Source organism: Bos mutus, chromosome 5 (genome assembly GCF_027580195.1).
Source record: "Bos mutus isolate GX-2022 chromosome 5, NWIPB_WYAK_1.1, whole genome shotgun sequence".
In the NCBI taxonomy this organism is placed as follows: Eukaryota; Metazoa; Chordata; class Mammalia; order Artiodactyla; family Bovidae; genus Bos; species Bos mutus.
Window position 1 is genome coordinate 41,594,426 of NC_091621.1, and position 22,209 is coordinate 41,616,634.

The 22,209-nt window shown below is 48.1% G+C and overlaps 1 protein-coding gene across 1 annotated transcript; it reads right to left on the reverse strand.

Annotated features, from left to right (window-relative positions):
• Window positions 1-1,678: 1,678 nt before the first annotated feature.
• Window positions 1,679-19,516, reverse strand: ARF3 (ARF GTPase 3). Its single transcript, XM_005896379.3, has 5 exons — window positions 19,314-19,516; window positions 6,420-6,659; window positions 5,503-5,613; window positions 5,145-5,269; window positions 1,679-4,583 (listed from the first exon to the last, which is right to left on the reverse strand). Exons 2-5 carry the CDS (start codon window positions 6,565-6,567, stop codon window positions 4,422-4,424), a joined length of 546 nt encoding a protein of 181 aa, XP_005896441.1. The 5' UTR covers window positions 6,568-6,659; window positions 19,314-19,516; the 3' UTR covers window positions 1,679-4,421.
• Window positions 19,517-22,209: the final 2,693 nt, after the last annotated feature.

Below are 22,209 nucleotides of genomic sequence, written 5' to 3' on the forward strand. Positions count from 1 at the left end.
TCTAAGTACCTGAAACTGGAGACAGTGCAGTGACTTCCCAGAGCTTTCAGACCTTAGGCCTCTAGTCCAAGAAAGTCACACCCACTCACACTTATCCTGCATGTCACTGACTCCATCCCACCTGGCCCGATCCAAGGCTTTCCACTAGCTTTCTCTAGGCTCACTTCAGAAGCTCCCTTGCCCAGATTAACCTGGGCCAAGCCATGAATACGGAGCTATTCGTGTTCTGGGAAGATAAGGTTGCTTTTGTCTTAAGAGCTGGATGCTAAACATTCACCTTCCAGGTTAAGTCTCCCTTTCATCTCCCCATGTCCTCCTCCATCCCCCCAAAAGCTAGAAGTTTCAAGCAACTGCCACAAGAGAGCTCCCCCTCTTTCCTGGCATCCTGGACTGACTACTGAGGGACAGAGGCACTAGACCATCCTCTCCCCAAGTTGTCAGAGGTCCAAAGACCCCCAGTGGCCTGCCATCCAGCTAAAGTCCTCTCCATTACCATTATCTTATGTAGGGCTGTAGCTCTAGAAGTTATCTATTTGTTAGTATACAAATAATGCACTTGGGCAAGTGCTCCTAACTTATCAGCAACCTTGGTCACTAAGCAGGACTTCTGAGGAGCCCAGGAGGAGGAAAGCATCACCTCGTTTTGAGGGTTATGTGGGTAGTGTTCAAAGCTTATGGGGTTGATAAAGCAATGTGTGACTGAAGTAGTTTAAGGGTTCATAAGGGCAGATGCACTGGTCCTTAACCATGATGGATTATTTTAATAGCAAGAGAGGGGCTGAAAAGGAAGATTGCCAGGGGAGGCAGCAGGGAGGTAGCTGAACACAAAGGATAATTTCACACTGGTATTTAGGGCTCTCAAACTTATTACATGCCTATATCCTGTGCCTTTTCCATAACATCGAGTTGGGAAGACCTCTGTCATTAAAGCTTAGTTAAGTGGTGAGAGCGGGGAAGGCCTGCCTGGCTCACTCAGACCTCACCAAGAAAGGGGAGCAGTATCCCTTTCTTTGCCTGAGTAACAGCAGGAGAGGAAAAGAGTAGTGGTGGGAATTGGATGGAAGGACAAGGCTTGTCTTTTTCCTCAAAACATTATCTCTGGATGAGGTCTGGCCTCCTGACAATGGGGAACCGGACACCTAAAACAGAGGTGATGCAGGGCCATGAGCTATAAGGAGGGTCAAGTTCATTACACTACTCAGACCTTTACCCTTTACCTTACTCAATGCCAAAGTCCAGAACTAGATGGGTAAGCAGATTCCAACCTATGGATGAGGGGACCCTGGTCCAACTAGAAGCACCTGAGGCACAGGGCTGGGGACATCTGAGAGTGGGGGCTGTGTGAGGCATTAAGGCCCTCTACTGGAGTCCCTAAGTCTACTAGAAGATGATGAACATGGCTAAGTTCAGGGTTAAACCCTTTACAACTTGAGGGGCAAAGTCACAAAGCCCTCAAACTCTGGGCCCTGATTCATTTCAGCCCCCTTTTGGGGTATGATGGGAAACAGTAAGCAGTGTGGAGATGAACCTCCATCACTTCACTCTCCCCAGTCCAGAGTACCCTTTACCCCTCTGCTGAAACAAAGAGCAGTCTGGAGAGGGGGACCAGAAGCAGAACTACCCTCACCAATAAACTCTGTGCCACGGCTGCTGCACATCAAGGATGAAGGTCTGCTCCAAAGCTGCATAAAACAAGTTTAATTTCCAACCAGGGTCACAGTCATCGCGTATCCCACATTTTGAGCAAGGAGAGAGAAGGTGAGTTATTAAACATATACAGTCTACATTCCAGAGGAGAAAAAAAGAAGAGAAAAACCAGTTCAGAACTGCAGTTACCACTATAACACCACAAACGAACTTTTAGGGGGGAACAGGGGAAATTCCCAGGGAAAAGAAAGGCTGGAACAAAGCAAAGCAAAAAATTAAACCTACCAGAGGAAAGTAGGGGAGGGAGTGGGTAGAAGTGGAATGAAACACCCAATTCCGAAAGCGCTTTTGGGTGAATGGGAATGCAGAAAGACCGCCCCTGCCGAGGGCCCAGCAGCCTGGCATACTAACAAGATCATTTACTGCCCCCTGCTGGACAGATCCTTGAGCAGCACCCAGGCAACCTCCAAGACTGTTTCCCAACACCCTCAGCCCCACCAGTCCCTGAAGGACCTCAAACCAAGGTCCGGGGTAGGTCTAAAATGAGAAAAACCCATTTGGGACTGACATCTAACTTGGCAGGGTTAGAGAGGGAGTGAGGCAGGAGAGGAGGCAAAGTCCTCACCAACCACAACGATACAGAGTGAGCAATCCTAAGGAAATTTTCCCAAGGAAAAGGGAGACAAACAGGCAACAGCAGTGAAGCAGGTGAGAAGGCAAAGGAAAGAGTTCTGGGAGGCAGAGGCAACAGGAGCAGGAACAAAAAAACATCTGACAAAACAGAGACAAAGGCAAAGTAAAATACGAGGGAAGCATCTGTGGGGTCAGGGGAGTGAATACATGTTAAAATGAACCAGAAGCTCCAGCAACCCCTCCCCCCACCCTGCCACCAACCACACATACACACGCACACACACAAAGGCCTAGAGCGCAAGAGACCTGCATACACCCACTGCATCTTGGATAATTAACACATCACTAAGGATCTGGCACTGAGACACCCCTGGAACCTCTCTTTCACAGTTCAATCTGAGGTGGGGTAGGGGGTACTGATCCGCCTGTTGTAGACAAAGGTGGCAGGAAGCCTGGCCCCATGGGGTGGAGCTTGGGACAGCCCCTCTGGGAAGGGGTCCCTCAGCCATGCTATGGAGGCCCTGGGCCCTGACATTAGCAAAAAGGTTATGGGCGGCCGTCTTGGAGCTCAGGGCGCAGCCAGCACACACAGGAGCCCGCAGAAAAGCCACGGCTTCACAGAAACCGCGTAAGTCAGGAACCCAGGCCAGGATCTCAGGGACAAGTGCCTCCTGTAGACAGAGACACAGTAGCAGCAGCTTCTGAACAACTACATGATAATGGAGGGAGGACTTGGAAGACGCTGCAACCCATCAGCACCAACAATCACTTCGGAGCCCAGTTTCCTCCATTCCAATGCCCAGATCCATTTATGGGAAGTGGGTGGAGAGGGTAGGGAAAGGCTGTTGGGATGGAGTGGGGAGTGACGGCAGGATGGTCTCAGGGTCTGGAAACAGAAATTCCCATCGTTCAGCATGCCCTGGACTAGATAAAAATGGAGAAGAGGTGGCTTGCTGCTGAGGTCTGCTGTGTCACCCCACTCCCCTGCTCCTCAGCAAACCAGCCAGCCGGCTCTGGTAAGGCCAGCAGAACTACCAGGGTGAGGAAACTTCTGACAAAGGACAGGGGAACCACCCAGGCCCAAGATCAGAAGACAGAGGGGGTAGGAGGCAGGAATAGGGAAACTGATCTGTGTTTCACCTTCTCCTAATAACAAAAGAGGATGAAGATGGAAAACCTGAGCCCCTCTCCCCAGTGCCCTGGGTCCCAAATACAACCCATGGTCTTGCTATCCCTACCTCCCCGCTCCAGCTCGGAGGAACAGATCTAAGGACGAGGGGGAGGATCAGCTGAACACTCTGAGCTGATAAAGAGTGAGTGGGTTCCTCTCTCCTTCCACAAAAAGGCAGGGCAGAATGGCATCTCCTTGGGAACAGTCATCTAGAGACAAATGCCACCCCCCTGACCTGGGTGGGGTGGAGAGAGGGATAGAGGAAGATGGTGGCAGAGAAGCCGTCATCTGCCCTGTCATCCAGGAAAACCTACCTGCAGTGGAGAGACACTAGCCCAGGACTGGGGCAGCCTCCCCTCCATCTCCTTCCCTTTATCTCGCCAGCATGGGAGGAGCAGCTGATAGACAAGAGTGGGCAGTGTCCTGCTCCAAGCCCTGAGCTGCACCCACCTCCTCCACCTGCTCCTTGGCCCCCATATATATCTCTCTATACAGGTATATACACGCGCACACATGCACGCACACACAGAGAGGCCCGTGCAATTTCCATGTAGAATAGGGGGAGAGCAGCAAAGGAAAGGAAGATGGGGAAGGGAAGAGGGGCCTGTAGGGAGAGGGAAAGGACTCAGATGCCAAGAGCACAGCAACTAGAGCCAAACGAAGCAAACCGGAGGGAACACCCCATCCCACCTCCCAAGCCCGAGCTTGAGGGGGGGGCCCACCCCATGAAACCATAACAACCTTGTTTTTTGTTTTAAATCCGGTAAATTGGAATGATTCATCATCAGGACAGCAACTGGGGACTGGTCATGGATGGGGGAGGGGAGGGCAGGGGAAGCAAGGCTGTTGCTGGGCATGCGGACATGATACCCAGGGCTCTGGCCGCACTGGCAACAGGAAGGAAAAGGGTAGGGCTGGGTCAGGGAGACAGTAGGGGTGGATGGGGTGGTCGGATAGGGCTGTCTGGCTCTCACTTCTTGTTTTTGAGCTGATTGGCCAGCCAGTCCAGGCCTTCGTACAGCCCGTCCCCGCTGGTGGCACAGGTGGCCTGAATGTACCAGTTGCGGTGGCGCAGGGAATGCAGGCCCAACTTGTCTGTGATCTCAGCAGCATTCATGGCATTAGGCAAATCCTGAAGCACAAGGGAGACACAAAAAGGAGCCTCAGGATCTTGCAGAAGCTTCTAGAGCACCCACCTAGCAAAGGCAGATATACCAGCACCCTCTCCTCCTTCTTCAGTGGAGGAACCCAGAGCAAGATCCTAAAGAACCACTTTGGATTTAATCATCCTAGAACTCCAGAGCCAAGGCACTAAAGGTCATTCCACTGAGGAGCTGGAAACCAAGTATGGGGTTGCTAGGGAAGTGGAGAAGTGATTCAGATGGGCAGACAATCAGGTCCATCTGACAGTAAGAGAGAGGGCTGTTCCACTAAAGCAGATAACAGGTGAGATAACAAAGGGGCTGGAGGTAAAGGATCTACCACACCAGTCCCTCTGGACAGAAACACTGCTAAGTAAAGCTGGGATGGGGGAAGGGGACAAGAAGAGCATAAAGAAGCCACCTAATCATATTTCCTACTTTCCAAATTGACAGCCTAGTCATAGGGTTTACCACACAATGGGCTCCAAGATCCCATGACTTCCACGGCCAGGCTGCCCTCCCTCAAACGCAGAGGCAGGGAGATGTCACACCTGTTTGTTTGCAAAGACAAGGAGCACAGCATCCCGGAGCTCATCCTCCGCCAGCATCCTCATCAGCTCCTCCCGGGCCTCATTTACTCGCTCTCGATCATTGCTGTCGACCACAAATATCAACCCTGGGGAGGCAGAGCATGGGCTGCACAGAGACGACAGATCAACTCCCCTCCCCCACCACAAAGAGAAAACACCCTCCTTATACCCTTCGAGTATCTGCTCCCTCTTCTCCTGTCTCCCACCCCTAGGAGCTGCAGCAGGGCAAGAGCTGGTGCCTGATAACCAAGAACAACAGCCACCCTCTGCTCACACCCAACCAACCCGTGCCAGTCCATGGGCAATTCACACGCCCTACCTTGGGTGTTCTGGAAGTAGTGTCTCCAGAGAGGCCGAATCTTGTCCTGGCCACCTACATCCCAAACTGTGAAGCTGATGTTCTTGTACTCCACTGTCTCCACATTGAACCCTTTGGGGAAAAAACAGACAGTGGTCACTTGGCCAGAAATACCAGGCCTGCAAACAATGCCCCATTGGGTTATTTCTGTTTCCCCCAGGCCTAGCAAAGAAAAGAAAGTAAGGCCTCCTCAGACCTGGTGTTCCCTGACTTAGCAGCATTAAGGCCAAAAAGAAAACCTCAGAGAAGCAGCAGAAGAGGACGAAGAGGGCCAGTTGGGAGGTTCCCAACTGCCTGGGTGAGACAACCTTCCCCACTCATTCTCAGTCTTTGACTCTCCTGCAAAAGAAATGACTCAGCCCCACTCCTGTCCCTGGGCCACCGAGTCGGCCTCAGCTGAGAAGTGGGGCCTGTGAGGCAGAATGGGGAACAAGAAGTGGGTGACAGTCCTGGAGCCCCGAAAGCAGAACCAGCTGATGATGGTGATCTAGAGCTGCTTCCACAAGGCAAATGCTCTCCCTCCCAGAGGCAGGTCTTAACTGGGATCAGGGCCACCAAGGATCTAAACTGAAGCAATTCCAGGCCTCTGGCAGGAACATCAAAGCTCTTCACCTGCTTTTCAAACAACAGAGAACAAACCAGCTCAGTGCTTGAGGGCCACTGTTGGGTGCCAGGGTGAGGAAGTTCCTGCATCAGAGAGGGCTAGGGTAGGTGTGCAAATGGCAGGCCCAGCACCTGCGGGGAAGCTAAATAACCACTCTTCCCTGAACCCCACAGACCGTAAGGACTTGCCGGTGGCCAGGTGGGGGATCCAGGAATAGGCCCCCTACCTGGCTCAGGGGTGGGCATGACAGCCTCCATCTGAGTATTATCCTTACCAATGGTGGGGATGGTGGTGACGATCTCGCCCAGTTTCAGCTTATACAGGATGGTGGTCTTTCCTGCGGCATCCAGGCCCACCATCAGGATGCGCATCTCCTTCTTCCCAATCAGGCTCTTGAGAAGGTTTCCAAAGATGTTACCCATGATCACAGCACTCGCTTTCTGAGGACAGTAGGGTGCAGTGGGGGCAGTGGCAGTCTGGTTCGGGCCTGGACCCTGGTATGGAGGGCTTGATCCTAGGCAAAGAAATGCAGACTCACTACCATCTGCTTGTCAGGACTTCAAGATAATGGGACTGGCCACAGTCATGGCTGGAGTTCTTTTATGACAAACCGAGAGCCTGAGCGTACCATGAAGATCAAGGCCCACTTAGATCCTGAGCCTTTGGGAGCAGAGACAAAGCAGTGAACACTCAGGTCCCCTGCTTCTGCCAGTAATCCACCCAGGTGACGCTGGATGGGTTATTTCACCTGTTCTTATTCGCACCTGTAAACGGAGGAGGTTGAACTAGATGATTTCTAAAGTCCCTTCAGTCCTGCCATTCTATACTGTATCCCAATGCATAGGGAGATCGTTAATGCCTCTCCTTCCCCCAACCTTGCCCTGAGACTTCTGGAAAAGGTAGGAGAGGAGGGAATGGAATAAGGAGTGGCTCTTTGTGATTCCTGACAAGGTTCAAGCTTGTCAGGTTCCCAAGGTTTATGCTCTCAGCCCTAATCAAGAGATTCTGCTTCTTCCCTTCCTGTGTTTCTACACTTTCCTTCTACACACCAAAATTAAGCAGGAGAAGAAAGCAGCACTCCTAAGAAAAGCTGATCCTTTCCACTCTGTGAACTGCCAGCTGCTAAAGCTGTACTCTGCGCATACAACAGTGAGCTGAGAGCTGGGAGGTGGGGTGTGGAGAGGCTCCCCCTCATTCCTCACCCAGCTAGGTCCTGGGCTCCTGTGGTGCCTCCCGGGACAGCTGCTCCACAGGGTCACCTGCAATGAGGCCGTCAGCTCATTCTCTGCTTCTGTTCTCACCCTCTTCAACCTATTCTCCAGAGCAGCCAGACTGATTGTAAAAGCAAAACCAGGTCAGGCTGCGCCTCTGTTCAAAACCCTCTCTGGGCTTCATAGCTCCCTTTCTGTAAAACCCAAAGCCATCATGGCCTACAAAGTCCGGCACAGTCTGCATTCCCGCTTCTCTCATCAGGCCTCCTACTCTCCCCTGTGCGTACTCCAGTTCCCCAACACTCTCCAGTCTCAAAGCTTTTGTCCCTGCTCTTCACTCTGCCTGGAAGGTTGATCTCCGAGACAGCCTTCCTCGCTTCCTCGCTTCCTTCAGGTGTCTGTTCGACTGTCCCTTTATCCAAGAGGCCTTCCACAGCCACCTGTGACACACACACACGCTTCTCTAACCCATCATTCCGCTTCTTCCTCGTAGCATTTACCACCGTCTGACACGTTCTGTACTTGTTTCCTTCTGTACTGTTTTCTCCTCCTACTGTCATGTCAGTTCCTTGTCTATTTTGTTCCCTGCTGTGTTCCTGGTGCCTTGACTAGTGCCTGGCACACTTCATAGCTGGATAACTGAATTAACTCACAAGGTCTCTACTGACCTCACTAGCAGCTCACTCAGGTTAGACGCTTCTGCCTGATACATCATTGGCGGAAATGAGGGAGCAGCTAGCACACTACCAAAGTACAAAATGCCTATCTGCCCACTTTGCCCACTGCCCCAGACTGACAGAATCATAGAGTCATTGACTTCTTCCCTTCTCTCCCATCTGGATGGCTCAGGACAGCCACAGAAATGACTCCTTGAAACAACAATGAAGCAGGGGTTCAGAATCACCCATGCCAGCCAGCTCTCTGTGCCTGCAGGAGCCGATGCGTCAGCAGCAGCTTATTCAGCGATCACCATATGCCAGCTGCTGGCGTTCTCCACAGTCTGGGAACCAGAGGTACACATATGCATACCACAAACCCAGCAGGCAAAGGAACAGGTCAAGACAGAGTGCACCCAAACCCAAGAATGTGAAAGATGGACAGGGAGGAATCCTATTTTCAAGCTAAAGCACGGGGGTTTGGTGGGAGTTTAGTTGTTTTTTTCAAAAACTATTTTAGGTTTGTTTATTTGTTTCCTACTCTCCTCAGTTTGCAGTGAATTCCAGACTGGTAAAAAGAAGCCAGATCAACGGCCCCTGGAGACCAAAGTACTAGTTTGTCCAAAAAACAAACAATCAGTGCTTATGGAGTGTTTCATCTTCAAAGGCCTCTGCAGACATTCACTAATAAGCCAGGCGTGGTGCTCTGGGTAGGTTCCACAGAGGAGCCCAGCCCCTGACCCAGAGGGCTCACACCCCAGGGGGAGGGCCTGGCTCAACTTTAGGGTGCAACTTCAGCCAAGTCGCCCACTAGCCATCCACCCGGCCCCTCCTGCCTCAACCACCCAGGCAGACAGATTCCTGAGGATTCCTGAGGCAGGAGGGGAAACCTACCCAGCTAGTAAGATCAGATCCTACCAACTCTGGTAATCCGTGGTAGTCAGACTTCTGGTTCTGATGCCTTCACTTCCAGAAACTTATACCTTCCCCAAGTCCTCCTAGTTTTTACCTTGTTTCCCGCTCACGTGTCTTTTCCTTTAGCTCCAGATGACACTTTGCTTTAAAGCTTAGGTAATAGGCTTTGGCCCAGATTCTGAACTGAATTTATACCACACATTTATCTTGCCATCCTTCATGACTAGAAGTATTGCTGATTAAATGATTACCAACTGTGAGTAGAGCAGTGGCTGAAAGCGAGCCCTTGCCCCAGAACATGCACACACTGTCCTTTGGTTTGCTTCTTTGCTAAGCTATCACACTGAAGTCTTGGTTCAAAAGCAGATCCCAGTGTTACACTGATTTCTATTTCCTGGCAAGCTACAAAAAGACCCCTGAATTATCTGAACCATTCAAGTGTCACTATGTTGTGGAGTTCTTCCTTCTAAATCTGTGCTTTTACTGTCTCCCCAGTTTAACCATGTGCTCACCATGTGCAAGGACTATGCCTCTTATTTATTTTGGATCTTTCCTTGCTCCCAGTGCCAAGCCCCGCTGTAGGAGTTCAAGCAAGCACACTGGCTGATTTAAGCCTCATCTAAGGCTTGTATCATTTCTTCTGTCCTAGCAGTACTTGGTATCTTGGTGTCTCCATGTGGTGCACAGATGGCTGCTCAGCTTTCCTGTCAATTCCTGGCCATTTTCCACACATACTGACCTTAAGACTGGTTTGGGAAAGCCATGAAAGGACGAGAAGACTAAAAGTGGTAAAATTTTCTCTTGGCATTTAAAACTCAATGGGGCTGGCAGATAACTAAAGAAATATTCAAGTAGTTACCATGCGTCCCCCATGGCACCCCAGGGCCTTGAAATTAATGAACATTACAACTCTTCTTTAATATAATCAGGAGCTTGACTCAGATGAACAGTCCAAAGCAAGTGCTGGCTTTCTTGTCTTGGCTTTCCTTGCTCCTGTCTGTTTCCAGATGGCATGCTGCCCCGACCACCAGGATGGTGGCAACTTTCAGCTCTGTGCCATGAACATACACCTACGGCTATATAGTCAGCTCTCACTTTCACAGCACTGCATTGCTAGAAGCAGCTCTGGGAAGCAGAATGGCAAACAAACCAACCTCGGATTGTCTATGTACTGTACAGCCTATAGTCATTTTCTTTTGCCACAGATGGCATTCCTGTGTCAATAAGGCAAAATACCAGGGTTCCATGGGCTGGGAGAAACAGGAAGCAGTTAACACTGAAGGTGAGTGGCTCAAGATGAAAAATGGAATACAGCAATATTTCTATTAACAAAAAGGATGTCTCAACATTCTATTGTACAGTTACAAACTTTGTTATCAGTGGTAAAAGCAGCAACAGGAACTCTAAAAATGTGTTTTAGTATAATCCGTGTTGGACAGTCGGAGAAGGCAATGGCACCCCACTCCAGTACTCTTGCCTAGAAAATCCCATGGATGGAGGAGCCTGGTGGGCTGCAGTCCATGGGGTCGCTATGAGTCGGACACGACTGATCGACTTCACTTTCACTTTTCACTTTCAGACAATGGAGAAGGCAATGGCAACCTACTCCGGTGTTCTTGCCTGGAGAATCCCAGGGACCACAGAGCCTGGTGGGCTGTCCTCTGTGGGGTCCCACAGAGTCGGACACGACTGAAGCGACTTAGCAGCAGCAGCAGCAGTGCTGGACAGTGCAGTTGGATCGGGCACACCGACTGACCTCACCTGAGGATGCCCTCACTGACGATCACTCACGGCCCCCAACCCCTCCCTCCCACCCCCACCACCCCAGGAGAGGCAGGCTGTTGCTGTCACTGACTGTTTAGTCACTTTGACTTGAGGCCTGTCTGCCTCACACTCCAGGTGATTCTGAGAGTCACAGCTCAGTCTGCCATGCACACTCCCTGTTCTTCTCACAGGCATGTGTCCTGAGACACCCCTAGGGGACTCCTGATTCAGCACCTCCTTTTCAGGCTACATGGGCTAAAGGAAAAGAAGACCAGAGTCTCCCAAACCCTCTGCTGCCAGGCAGAGTGCACAAAAAACAGCTATATTCCCAGATGATTTTCAAATTGAGACATCACTAATAAAGATGCTATTTTTAGCACAGCCCATGGAATAGACCAAAAAATTTAGGGAAACCAAAGCAAGGTCTGCCTGTATTTGGTTTCCTTAATGCAGCTGGCTTGTGACCTATGTAAACTTTCCAAATTTTTGTCTCAAGAGCACTGTAATCAGCACACAAGAACTCATAGATTAGTATCCCAATGGCTTCTATTAAACTCAAAGATTTCCCAAAGCCAAGAAACAGCTTCTGATGTCAGTTTCCATTCATTCATTAAACGTTTATTAAGTATAATGAACTAGGGATACAGAGGAAGACAGTTTCTGCCTTCATGAAACTCAGTCAATGGGAGAGAAAGACTAGGAAACAGAGGATTACAGTGTGAGGCTAAGAGTGGGATAAGCACACAGTATTATGGGGACAGAAAGCTAGAGCAGTTAATCAAGGCTGGAGGATGAAGGCCAATTCCAAGACATGACTCTCTGGTCACACCTGAGCTGACTCTTAAAGGAAGAATATGAATCAGTCAGACACTAAAGAATAGGGAAGGTGGAAGAGGGAGGAGTGTAGGCACAGGCATAAAGATGAGTTAGAACAGTGATTAGCCAAAGCCAGGTGCAACCAGGAGGCCATGTATGTGGATGCAGCATCGTGAGTAAAAAGAAGGGATGAGGCTGGAGAGGGAAGCAGGAGCCAGATCATGAAGGGCCCTAAAGGTAACACTGAGTAACATGATCAGATATGTGCTTTAGAAAGATCGTTCTGACAGCAGTTTAGGGAATAAGTTAGGGAATAAGGGGGAAAGACAGAGGGAAAGAGACCACTTGGGAGGTCCAGTAATACAGATAAGAAATCCAAAGTTCTTAGAAGGGTGGGATGGGGAGGGAGATGAGAGGGAGGTTCAAGACAGAGAGGACATAGGACATACCTATGGATGATTCATGTTGATGTTTGATAGAAAAAAAAAAAAAAAACTGTGTACAGCAATTATCCTTCAATGAAAAAACAAATTTAAAATTTTCAATAAATAAAATTTAAAAAGAGAAAAAAAAAGAAATCAAAAGTTCTGAAACAGAGGTGGCAATAGAGAGGACAGGACAGATCTGAAACACCAAAACAGTAGACCTCACAGGATTGATAGCTGATTATAGTAGGGAGAGGAGAGTCAAAGACGACTCCCAGGTTTCTGGCCTGTGTGAGTCAGTGGCACTTCTTTAGACTGGAAACACTACAGAAACAGATCTGGCAGCAAAGATGCTTGTTTTTAGATTAATTGTGAAGTGCTAAGGTCTGAAGATCGGGAGAAAAGTCTGGTCAGGGTATTTGGAACCATGTGCATAGATAGTAACTGAAGCCCCAAGAGGAACCAGGAAGATTCAGGGTGGCAGCAGTTACTGGCTGCCTGCCCCAACAGCCATCTTCCCTTCTTTCTTCTAACAGAACCCCTAATTTGTTCAGACATTGGCAGGCAGTGGTTATGAGCTACCCCTCCCCAGACCTAGGGTATGAAAGCTGATCAGCAAAGACTCTGGGCATTTCATTTCTCTCACCATGATTTGAGTCACAAATGCTCAAGCACTAATTCTGGGCAATAAGATGTAAGAAAAGTCTACTGGGAATATCTGGGAAAGATTTCCTCAATCTTAAAAAAGAACATATATCAGTGTTCTCTTCTCTAGCTTTTGGATGTTAATGTAGAAGGGCGAGATGCTGGAGTAATCTTGAGTATATGAAGGGACAGACACAAGAACACTAGGATATCAGAGCAGAAAAACCTGGATCCTACCAGTGTTTAGTTGGTAGATCAAAAAAAATTGTAAGAAGGAATGTTCTTCCCCTGAACTACTTCTGCATGTGGCAGACTGTGAGTGTGTGCTCAGCTGCTGCAGCTGTGCCTGACTCTTTGCAACCCCATTGACCACAGCCCACCAGGCTCCTCTGTCCATGAGACTCTCCAGGCAAGAATCCTGGAACCGGTTGCCACGCCCGCCTTCAGGGTATCCTCCTGACCCAGGAATTGAACCTGAGTCTCCTGGACTGCAGGGGTATTCTTTACCCACTGTGTCACCTGGGAAGCCTTGTGGTAAAATATACATAAAATTTACCATTTTAATCATTTTTAAGTTTAAATGTACAGTTCAGTGGCATTAAGTACAGTTACACTGTTGTGCAACCATCACCACCATGCATCTCCAGAACTTTTGCATCTTCCCAAACTGAAACTCTACTTGTTAACCAGTAATGCCCCTCCCCTACCCCCTGGAAACAACCACTATACTGTTTCTGAATCTGACTATTCTAGGTACCACGTTAATGTGGAATCAAACAATACCTGTCCTTTTGTGTCTGGCTTATTTCACCCAGATTTCCTGCTAGGTGTTTAATAAATCCTCGAATTATTTGAGCCACAGTGTGTTTTCTTTCTTCTTTCTTTTTTTATTTTGGCTGCGCTGAGTCTTCGTCGCATGTGAGCTATCTCTAGCTTCGATGCTCAGGCTCTAGAGGGTGGGCTCACTTGCAGCATACGGGCTTAGTTGCCTTGAGGCATGTGGGATCGTCCCGGGACTAGGGATAGAACCCAAGTTCTTTGCTTTGGAAGGCGGATTCTTAGCCAGTGGATCACCAGGGAAGTCCTTCACAGGTGTGTTTTCTATCTTTTGCAACTGATACATCCTAATCTATGTATCTAGAGAGAGTGTGTATGCTCAGATAGGAGAAAAGCCCAAAGATAAAAACCTGGGGCACATCAACATTTACAGCAAAAAAAGGCCAGGAAAGAGAGTAGGAAGCAACCAAAAGGGTAAAAAGGAAATCAAGAGACTAAGGCATCAGAGACACCAATGAGGAAAGAAAAAAAAGAGGGTCAAAGGCTACGAAAAAGTCAAATTAAGATAAGGCCTGAAAGATACCTACTGAACTTAGCTACTAGGCAATCAATGAATGGCCTTGTTATAAATTAGAACATATGACTAAAATTAGTCTCCACTTAACTAACAGCATTTAGGTTTGAGTCAGAATCATTAAACATCAGTTTCCCTTCTAGTCCAAGAGGAAGACTCCAGTTCAGGATAACCTGAAGGAAGCCACAAAGTCAAGCGAAGGATTCTAAACTGCCCTGATAGACCCACACACCAGAGAAGGGTATGGCTTTTCCCAAAGACAAACCTCAGCAAGTGAGTCAGAACAGAACCTCAAGTCTGTTTCAGAATACATGACCTAGCTAGATAAGACAGTGACCAAATAAAAACTAGACTCATTTCTTTCCCTGGAACATTCCGTGGCACTGCCCTCTAATCAAAGCTTTCAGTGTGCCCTATTCTTAGAATTTGACCACCTTACAACTGTACCATATCCTGATATTTGATGTCTGCTCCAATGCCCACATCTCTAGCCTTGGATATCCAGTACACTGTACCTTCCTAATTACAAAATCACTGAAATCCCATGAGTAATCAGCCTAAAGTCCTAGTAAACCTTTGCCCCAATCTGGTCCCACTATGCATGTCAAAATGGAGCTGCCAGTGAACAGATGAAAACAGGAGGCCATGATTTGGACAAGGCCACCTGTAACAGAGCAGCCTAAGAATACAGAAGACAGGGAATGTCCTACCTTGGGGGATAAGAGCCTTTTGTGATCCCTCAGCACCTCAAACACACTTCTACTCTAGGACTTACCACAGAATGTTTTATTTACCTTGGTGTGTTTTGCTTTCCAGAGCTGGAACTTCCCAAATAATGTGCCTTTAATGAAATACAGGTCAACTGAAGATGCTGATCCCATCAATACTGGATAGCTAGGGCTTAGAGTGGCTAGAGCCCATGGGCCGGTCATCTCAGGTTGCAAGCAACTATGCCTGTTTCACTGTTACCATTTTCTCAGGACACCAAGGTGGGAAAACAACACTAGACTCTCAGTCCCTTGACAGCTGGGACTGTGCCTTATTCATGTTTCATGCTCCCAGCATCCAGCTCCATGACTGATCTGTAGCTAGTGACTGATATACTTGTTGCTGAACTCAGTTCTACTGATGGTGGCAAACGCTCGTGAGGTTGAGGAAAACAGTATTCTACATGTGATCTCCAATCTTTTTCCTGTAACTGACAAACTGGCAAAGTGGCTTCCATGTTCTCAGGTTCCTTGGATGGGATTCAGAGCCTGCCTAGGGGAAAGGGAAAACTATCTGAGAGGTTCTGATTATGGTCCACCACTCTCCACCACTACCACAGCAGCACTGCTTTTATCCATTTTACGTATTAGACTTCAAATAAGATTTTATATAAGGTATGGTTAGATTCCTTTTTTTCAAAAAGGGGAGGATGAAGAATTAAACCACTCCAACAGAAAGCTAATGTTCTTCTGCATCCTAAATCATGTTGAAATGTAAACATTCATGCTTGACACGCTTGTGTTTAAGCTCATAAAGGGCAGGTTATGGGAATTCCATGGCAGTCCAGTGGTTTAGACACAATTTCAATGCCAAGGGCCTGGGTTCAATCCCTGGTTGTCAAGGAACTAATATCTGCCATGCCCAGTCATTTCAACTTTCTTCAGGAATATGGTGATAACCGTGGATCCCTAATATCTTGAGCCATTTCTTTTTCTGGTCCATCTGATGCAGCAGGTCCTCTGCAGAAATCCATGACAAATCTCTAACACCTTGGTAGAATCCCTACGTCAGTCAGTTCTTTCCCAGACTATAAGACAAAGCCTTCAAACATTTGTAGAACTCTTTCCAAATGCTCCCCATGTCCTTTCATTATCCAAAACCTTTATTAGCACTCCACCTATACTTGAAACAGATGTTGGAAAAGGCATAGTAGACAGATTTACAGACATTGCAACTCTGGACTGTAATACAGTACATTCTGAAACAGAAGCAGACATTTAAAGGAGATATGACTAAGTGAAAAGAGTGGCCCAGGAAATGGAGGATGCTAAAATACCAAGATCTAAAATAATGGGACCCAGGAATCTAAACACCTGACATAGGCCAATTAGGGTGCTCTTTCACGGAAGAGTCAACCATTACCTCAGAGTCACTCTGACTTTTGTATCATGAACACTATTTCTGAGCCCCCACATCCTCACTCTACATCCCAGTTGATGGTTCAGGGCCCCTGCCTTGCTCCAGCTTCACCTCCCACTCAGCCAACAGGAGCTGCCTCTGTGAGGCTGATGCTGAAAAAAGATTTCATTGCTCATAAGCCTACGACCAGCACAGAAAGTCATGGTAACAATCACCCCTCTACATAGGCGCTTCAGGCAGCAAGTTGTTCTTTTGTAAACCTCCTCTTTTTTAAGGCAGCCCTGAGGGCTCATGTTATTATTACTGTTATGATGGTGATTATTAATAGCAGCTAACATTTACTTGAGGCTTACTATGTGTGCTTTGTATAACCCTAAGCACTTTGTGTATGTTATCTCATTTAATTCCCATGCCAACACTATGAACAGACACTATCATTATCATACTCCTTACAGATGAGGAAAATGAAGCTAAGAGAGACAAATAATTTCACCAAAATCATACAACTAGTAATTAGCAGAGGCATGATTTGAACCCAACTATGTCCAATTCCAAGGTCCACATTCTTAATTATCATACCATGTAACAAAAATGGTGAAGAAAACTGTTGCACACCTGAAACGAACACAATATGTCAATCAACTATACTGCAATATAAAAAATGTGAAGGACTTCCCTGGTGATCCAGTGGTTAAGACTCTGCACTTCCACTGCACGGGGCACAGGTTCGATCCCAAGTCAGGGAAGTTCCACAGTAGCCACACAAAAAAAATGGTGAGGAGAGTGAAATACAGTGACATGTTTTGAGTCTTAGGCCTCTTGAAATCCATTTCTAAAGGTATATGGGAGAGAAGATTCCACAATTTCCCTCAGTCATTGAATCAGTTTTAACAAACCTGGTTTTAGAGAACTTCCTTCTAACCAATAAATCCCGCCCACTGTCCTCTGAGTCCATTTCCTCTATTATGACTCCAGTGGAAGAAAGTAGCAGAGACGAACACACTTTATGACTCTTTGTGCACGTAAGACTTCACTTCCACTCTTTCTAGCCTGCTGTCTGTCCTCCTTTACACTTGCATTCAGTTTAGTAATAGCAGCTACCATTCATTGCCACCAATTCTATGCCAGGTACCAGATACATACACGGGCTTCCTTCTCCGTAATTATCAGGAACTCAATCTGCAGACAACTCTGCAGGACCTAGGTCTAAAGGAGATCTAGGATTTCTGCTAAATAATGACTCTGTGTTCTAATACTTTTCTTTTGGGGGTCTTAACTTTCATTATCCACAACTGTTTTGTGCCTCTTAGGAAACGTGGAGACCAAGACCTTAATTACAAAGGGTAAAGACCTTTACACCTTTACACCCTCACTCAGCTATCTTCAGGAACTCTCTATGACAGCCAAGCCATCTCTTTCTCTTTCCTTAAACTATGGTCAGAAATCCGGAATTCAGGACTTTCCGGGTTTGATCCCTAGTCAGGGAACTAGATCCCACAACTAAGAGTTACCAGGTCCATCCTGCATTTTGCACTAAAGTGCCACAACTGAGACCCAGTGCAGCCAAATAAATAAATAAATATTTAAAAAAAGAAAAGAAAAGCTAAGTTCTATTCATTCACATTCAGTATTCATGAGAGCTTACTGTGTGCCCAGGCAGTGTGGGGGACACAAGACGAGATCTAATTCCTGCACTCAAAGTTTCGTCTCTTTGGAAAAGCAAGACACACGCATAAAAATTTTGACTACAAAAAAAAAAATTTTTTTTTTTTACTACCCAAGGCAATAACTCTATGCGGGGAGGCAGGAGGAATGTTAATATGTGATACAAGAGGACCCTTCCAAGCTGAATCCAAGGTCAAAGATTCATTCTGTGAAAAGGTGGATCAGTTTCTTTCTTAGAACGGGCTTTTATAGACATGGTATTCAAACCCAAGTCTAATGCACAATGACCAATTCACTGACCCATTCCTGTCATAGCAAATGGAGACACTTAACCCAACAACAAGCTCAAGACAAAATGGTAGCAAATACTGTCACCACCTGAATAGGGATGAGGAAGGAAGTATGCAGACCCTAGCTGCACTGGCCTAAGCAATCAGACTCCTGCAGCAGATCTCCTACCAAATAAAACTTTCATGCCCTAGACCAGGAGTGACCCAATCCAACAGCGACGGAGACACGTTTTAAGTTACACTTCTTCCTCCCCCGATGACCTCACTATTTCTTCTCACTCCTGACCACATACCACACTCCTCTCGGCCTAGCCAGAGGGAGACCAGCGGTAATACAACCCAGAAAGAAGGGAACTTTCCCCAAAGAGAAGTTACAACTTGGCTAATCAAGTGGCCCGGTTTTAACAGGGAATTCCATCCTACCCCTCACCCCCACCTTCTTCCCTCAAACACTAGTGTAAGCAACGGCTCCATTTTCGGTTCCGGGAATCCTGGTACTTCCTAAAGAAAGAAAGCGGATTGGAAGACCGAAACTCAGAGCTGGCGACCAGAAGCTCCCTCCTCCAGTGAGACCGCCCCCGCTACGCCTGGGGGAGAAAGGCACCACCTCTCTTCTCCAAGCAAGACCAGATCCCCTCCCCTTCTGCTGCCTCCTCTCTTCTGGCTCCCCACCTGCTGCCCTCTTCTCAACATGCGGTTCCCAGGACCCGAAAGCTCAACCTCCATCAGAATAGTGTCCCTGGGGTGTCCCACCAGCCTGTGTTCCAGGTTAATCCCTAACCCCCTACCGACCCCTGCCCCACGATAGGGGGAGGGGTGTCACCATAGCAAGGCTTCTCTCTGGTCTATTACCAAGGTGAAGGCGGAAAGCGGGTAGGAAAAAGCGCTATTCCCTAGCCCTTTAATAGGAAAAGAATACAAAACAGTCATTGCCGCCCTCACGTCACCTCACCCAGGACTGCTTTCCTCCCCCTCAACCCCGACCCTTCAAAAGCCCACCTCCTGCAGGCGAGGGGCTCCTCACCGCAGCCCAGGTCGCCCCCTTGTGCGAGGCGGAGGACAAAACCGTGTGCGCCCCCCACCCCCACACCAGCTCAGCGTCCTTCAAATGCGGGGGCAGGCGTGTGGCTGGCCCGGCGCCCCTTCTCCGAGCTCTCGGGAGGGAAGGACCACACCGCTCCATGCCAGGCAGTGCCGGGCGGGCGAGCGAGCGGAGAGCGGGGCGAGAGGGCTCTATCCTCGCAGCCCCCACCCCGAGCCTCTCCTCTACCCGGACCCGCCTTCCCTCCTCCAAGCCCCTCACCTGTTCCTGCTCCCAGCTCCGCCGCTGCGGCCGCCGCCTCCGCCCCCACAGGCTCCGCTCGGCTCTCGCTCCACTCTCTCCGGCTCCCTCAGCCGATTTCAGCGCGGCTGCTCCCCTGGCCTCGCTCCCGGCTCCCTCCTTCCTGCCCTCCACCTAGCACCGGAAGCAGCGACGGCGACAGGAGCTGTGCGGCGCACCCCCACCCCCAGACCGGGATACTTCCCACCTCCCCGATCGCGCGAGAGCTGCGCACCGGCGAGCAGCAGATCTCGCGAGATTCATCACCATGGCAGCGGCTGCAGCAGAAGCAACCGGTATTGGAGACGAAGTCCGGGCGGGGTCCGATGTGGGGGCTGGAATCTGTGGGCGGTGGTGGCGGAAGCTAGGGAATGGGGGTGAGACAGTGGGAACAGGTGAGAAGCCCCAGGGCTATGCCTGTTATTTAAGGATTGAGGCGGCGTAGTGGGCGCAGTGGAGACTGGGGCTCCTTGGGCAAAGTCAGGAAGCCAGAAAATGAGTGAACATCTCTTGCTTTGGACCTTACTCCTTCAGCTCTCATTTTCATTTCTTAACCAGGGATAGGCGCAGGCCTCCGAGAGCCCTCACTGCACCAGTGTTGCTACTCACTGCTAAGACTAGGTTGCTGGGGGGGTCTGAATCAAGAGATCTTTTTTCATAAGGAAGAGGGAGAGTGATGAATTTAAGAGACTGAAGGAAGCAACTGGTCACTGGGCCAGTTAGGAAGTTGGAACTTGAAAGACAAACAGTTGAGGCCTAGTATTCAGAGGTGTGGTTTGAGGAAGTATACCTAGATGAATATGAATTTTAGTATTACAAGGAAAGTGAGGGATTTTGCACCTGTGTTTCTCTATTCCTGCCCACTCCCACTTTCATCACTCATTTTTGCACCTGGTCTAGACATGGAGAGTTACCTTGGAACAGTCACAGCTGTCATACAAGAAGGGCACTAGTAATGCTAAGCACAGAAGGTTCTTGAAATGCCCTTTCTCCTCATTTACAGCAGTACAGATTTTCCTTGTCTTAAAATGGGGTTCAGTTCAGTTCAGTTAAGTCGCTCGGTCGTGTCCGACTCTTTGCGACCCCATGAATCGCAGCACGCCAGGCCTCCCTGTCCATCATCAACTCCCAGAGTTCACTCACACTCAAGTCCATCAAGTCAGTGATGCCATCCAGCCATCTCATCCTCTGCCGTCCCCTTCTCCTCCTGCCCCCAATCCCTCCCAGCATCAGAGTCTTTTCCAATAAGTCAACTCTTTGCATGAGGTGGCCAGAGTACTGGAGTTTCAGCTTTAGCATCATTCCTTCCAAAGAAATCCCAGGGCTGATCTCCTTCAGAATGGACTGGTTGGATCTCCTTGCAGTCCAAGGGACTCTCAGGAGTCTTCTGCAACACCACAGTTCAAAAGCATCAATTCTTCGGCGCTCAGCCTTCTTCACAGTCCAACTCTCACATCCATACATGACCACAGGAAAAACCATAGCCTTGACTAGATGGACCTTTGTTGGCAAAGTAATGTCTCTGCTTTTGAATATGCTATCTGGGTTGGTCATAACTGTCCTTCCAAAGAGTAAGCGTCTTTTAATTTCATGGCTGCAGTCACCATCTGCAGTGATTTTGGAGCCCAAAAAATAAAGTCTGACACTGTTTCCACTGTTTCCCCATCTATTTCCCATGAAGTGATGGGACCGGATACCATGATCTTCGTTTTCTGAATGTTGAGCTTTAAGCCAACTTTTTCACTCTCCTCTTTCACTTTCATCAAGAGGCTCTTTAGTTCCTCTTCACTTTCTGCCATAAGGGTGGTGTCATCTGCACATCTGAGGTTATTGATATTTCTCTCGGCAATCTTGATTCCAGCTTGTGCTTCTTCCAGCCCAGCGTTTCTCATGATGTACTCTGCATAGAAGTTAAATAAGCAGGGTGACAATATATAGCCTTGATGTACTCCTTTTCCTATTTGGAACCAGTCTGTTGTTCCATGTCCAGTTCTAACTTGCTTCCTGACCTGCATATAGGTTTCTCAAGAGGCAGGTCAGGTGGTCTGGTATTCCCATCTCTTGCAGAATTTTCCACAGTTTATTGTGATCCACACAGTCAAAGGCTTTGGCATAGTCAATAAAGCAGAAATAGATGTTTTTCTGGAACTCTCTTGCTTTTTCCATGATCCAGTGGATATTGGCAATTTGATCTCTGGTTCCTCGGCCTTTTCTAAAACCAGCTTGAACATCAGGAAGTTCACGGTTCACGTATTGCTGAAGCCTGGCTTGGAGAACAGAATGAGCCCACTCTAGGAGTCTGTAAAAACATTGGAGGAGTCTTCTGCCATTTAAAATACAGAGTTTAGGATCGCCAAAGGCCTTTGACGGCAACAGCCCAGGACGGATAGGATACAATTCTTTTTGTTGTAAACATACTCCTTATTAGTCCTCTCATCCTTCATCATCTTTTAAAAAAAATCTTATTGGAGTATAGTTGGTTTACAATGTTGTGTTAGTTTCAAGTGTTCAGCAAAGTGATTAAGTTATACATATGTATATTATTCATATATATATATATTCATTCTTTTTCAGATTCTTTTCTCATATAGGTTATCACAGAATATTTGAGTTCCCTGGGCCGTACAGTAGGTCCTTGTTGGTGATCTATTTTATATATAGTAGTGTGTGTATTTTAATCTCAAGCTCTTGATTTATCCCTACCCCCACACCTCGCCCCCCAACGTTTCTCATATGGTAACCACAAGTCTGTTCTTGATCATCCTTCACCAACTTTTTAAAAAATAATACTTTACTTTTATTGGCGTATAGTTGATTTTAAGGGCATCCCTGGTGGCTCAGATGATAAAGAATCTGCCTGCAATCCTGGAGACACAGA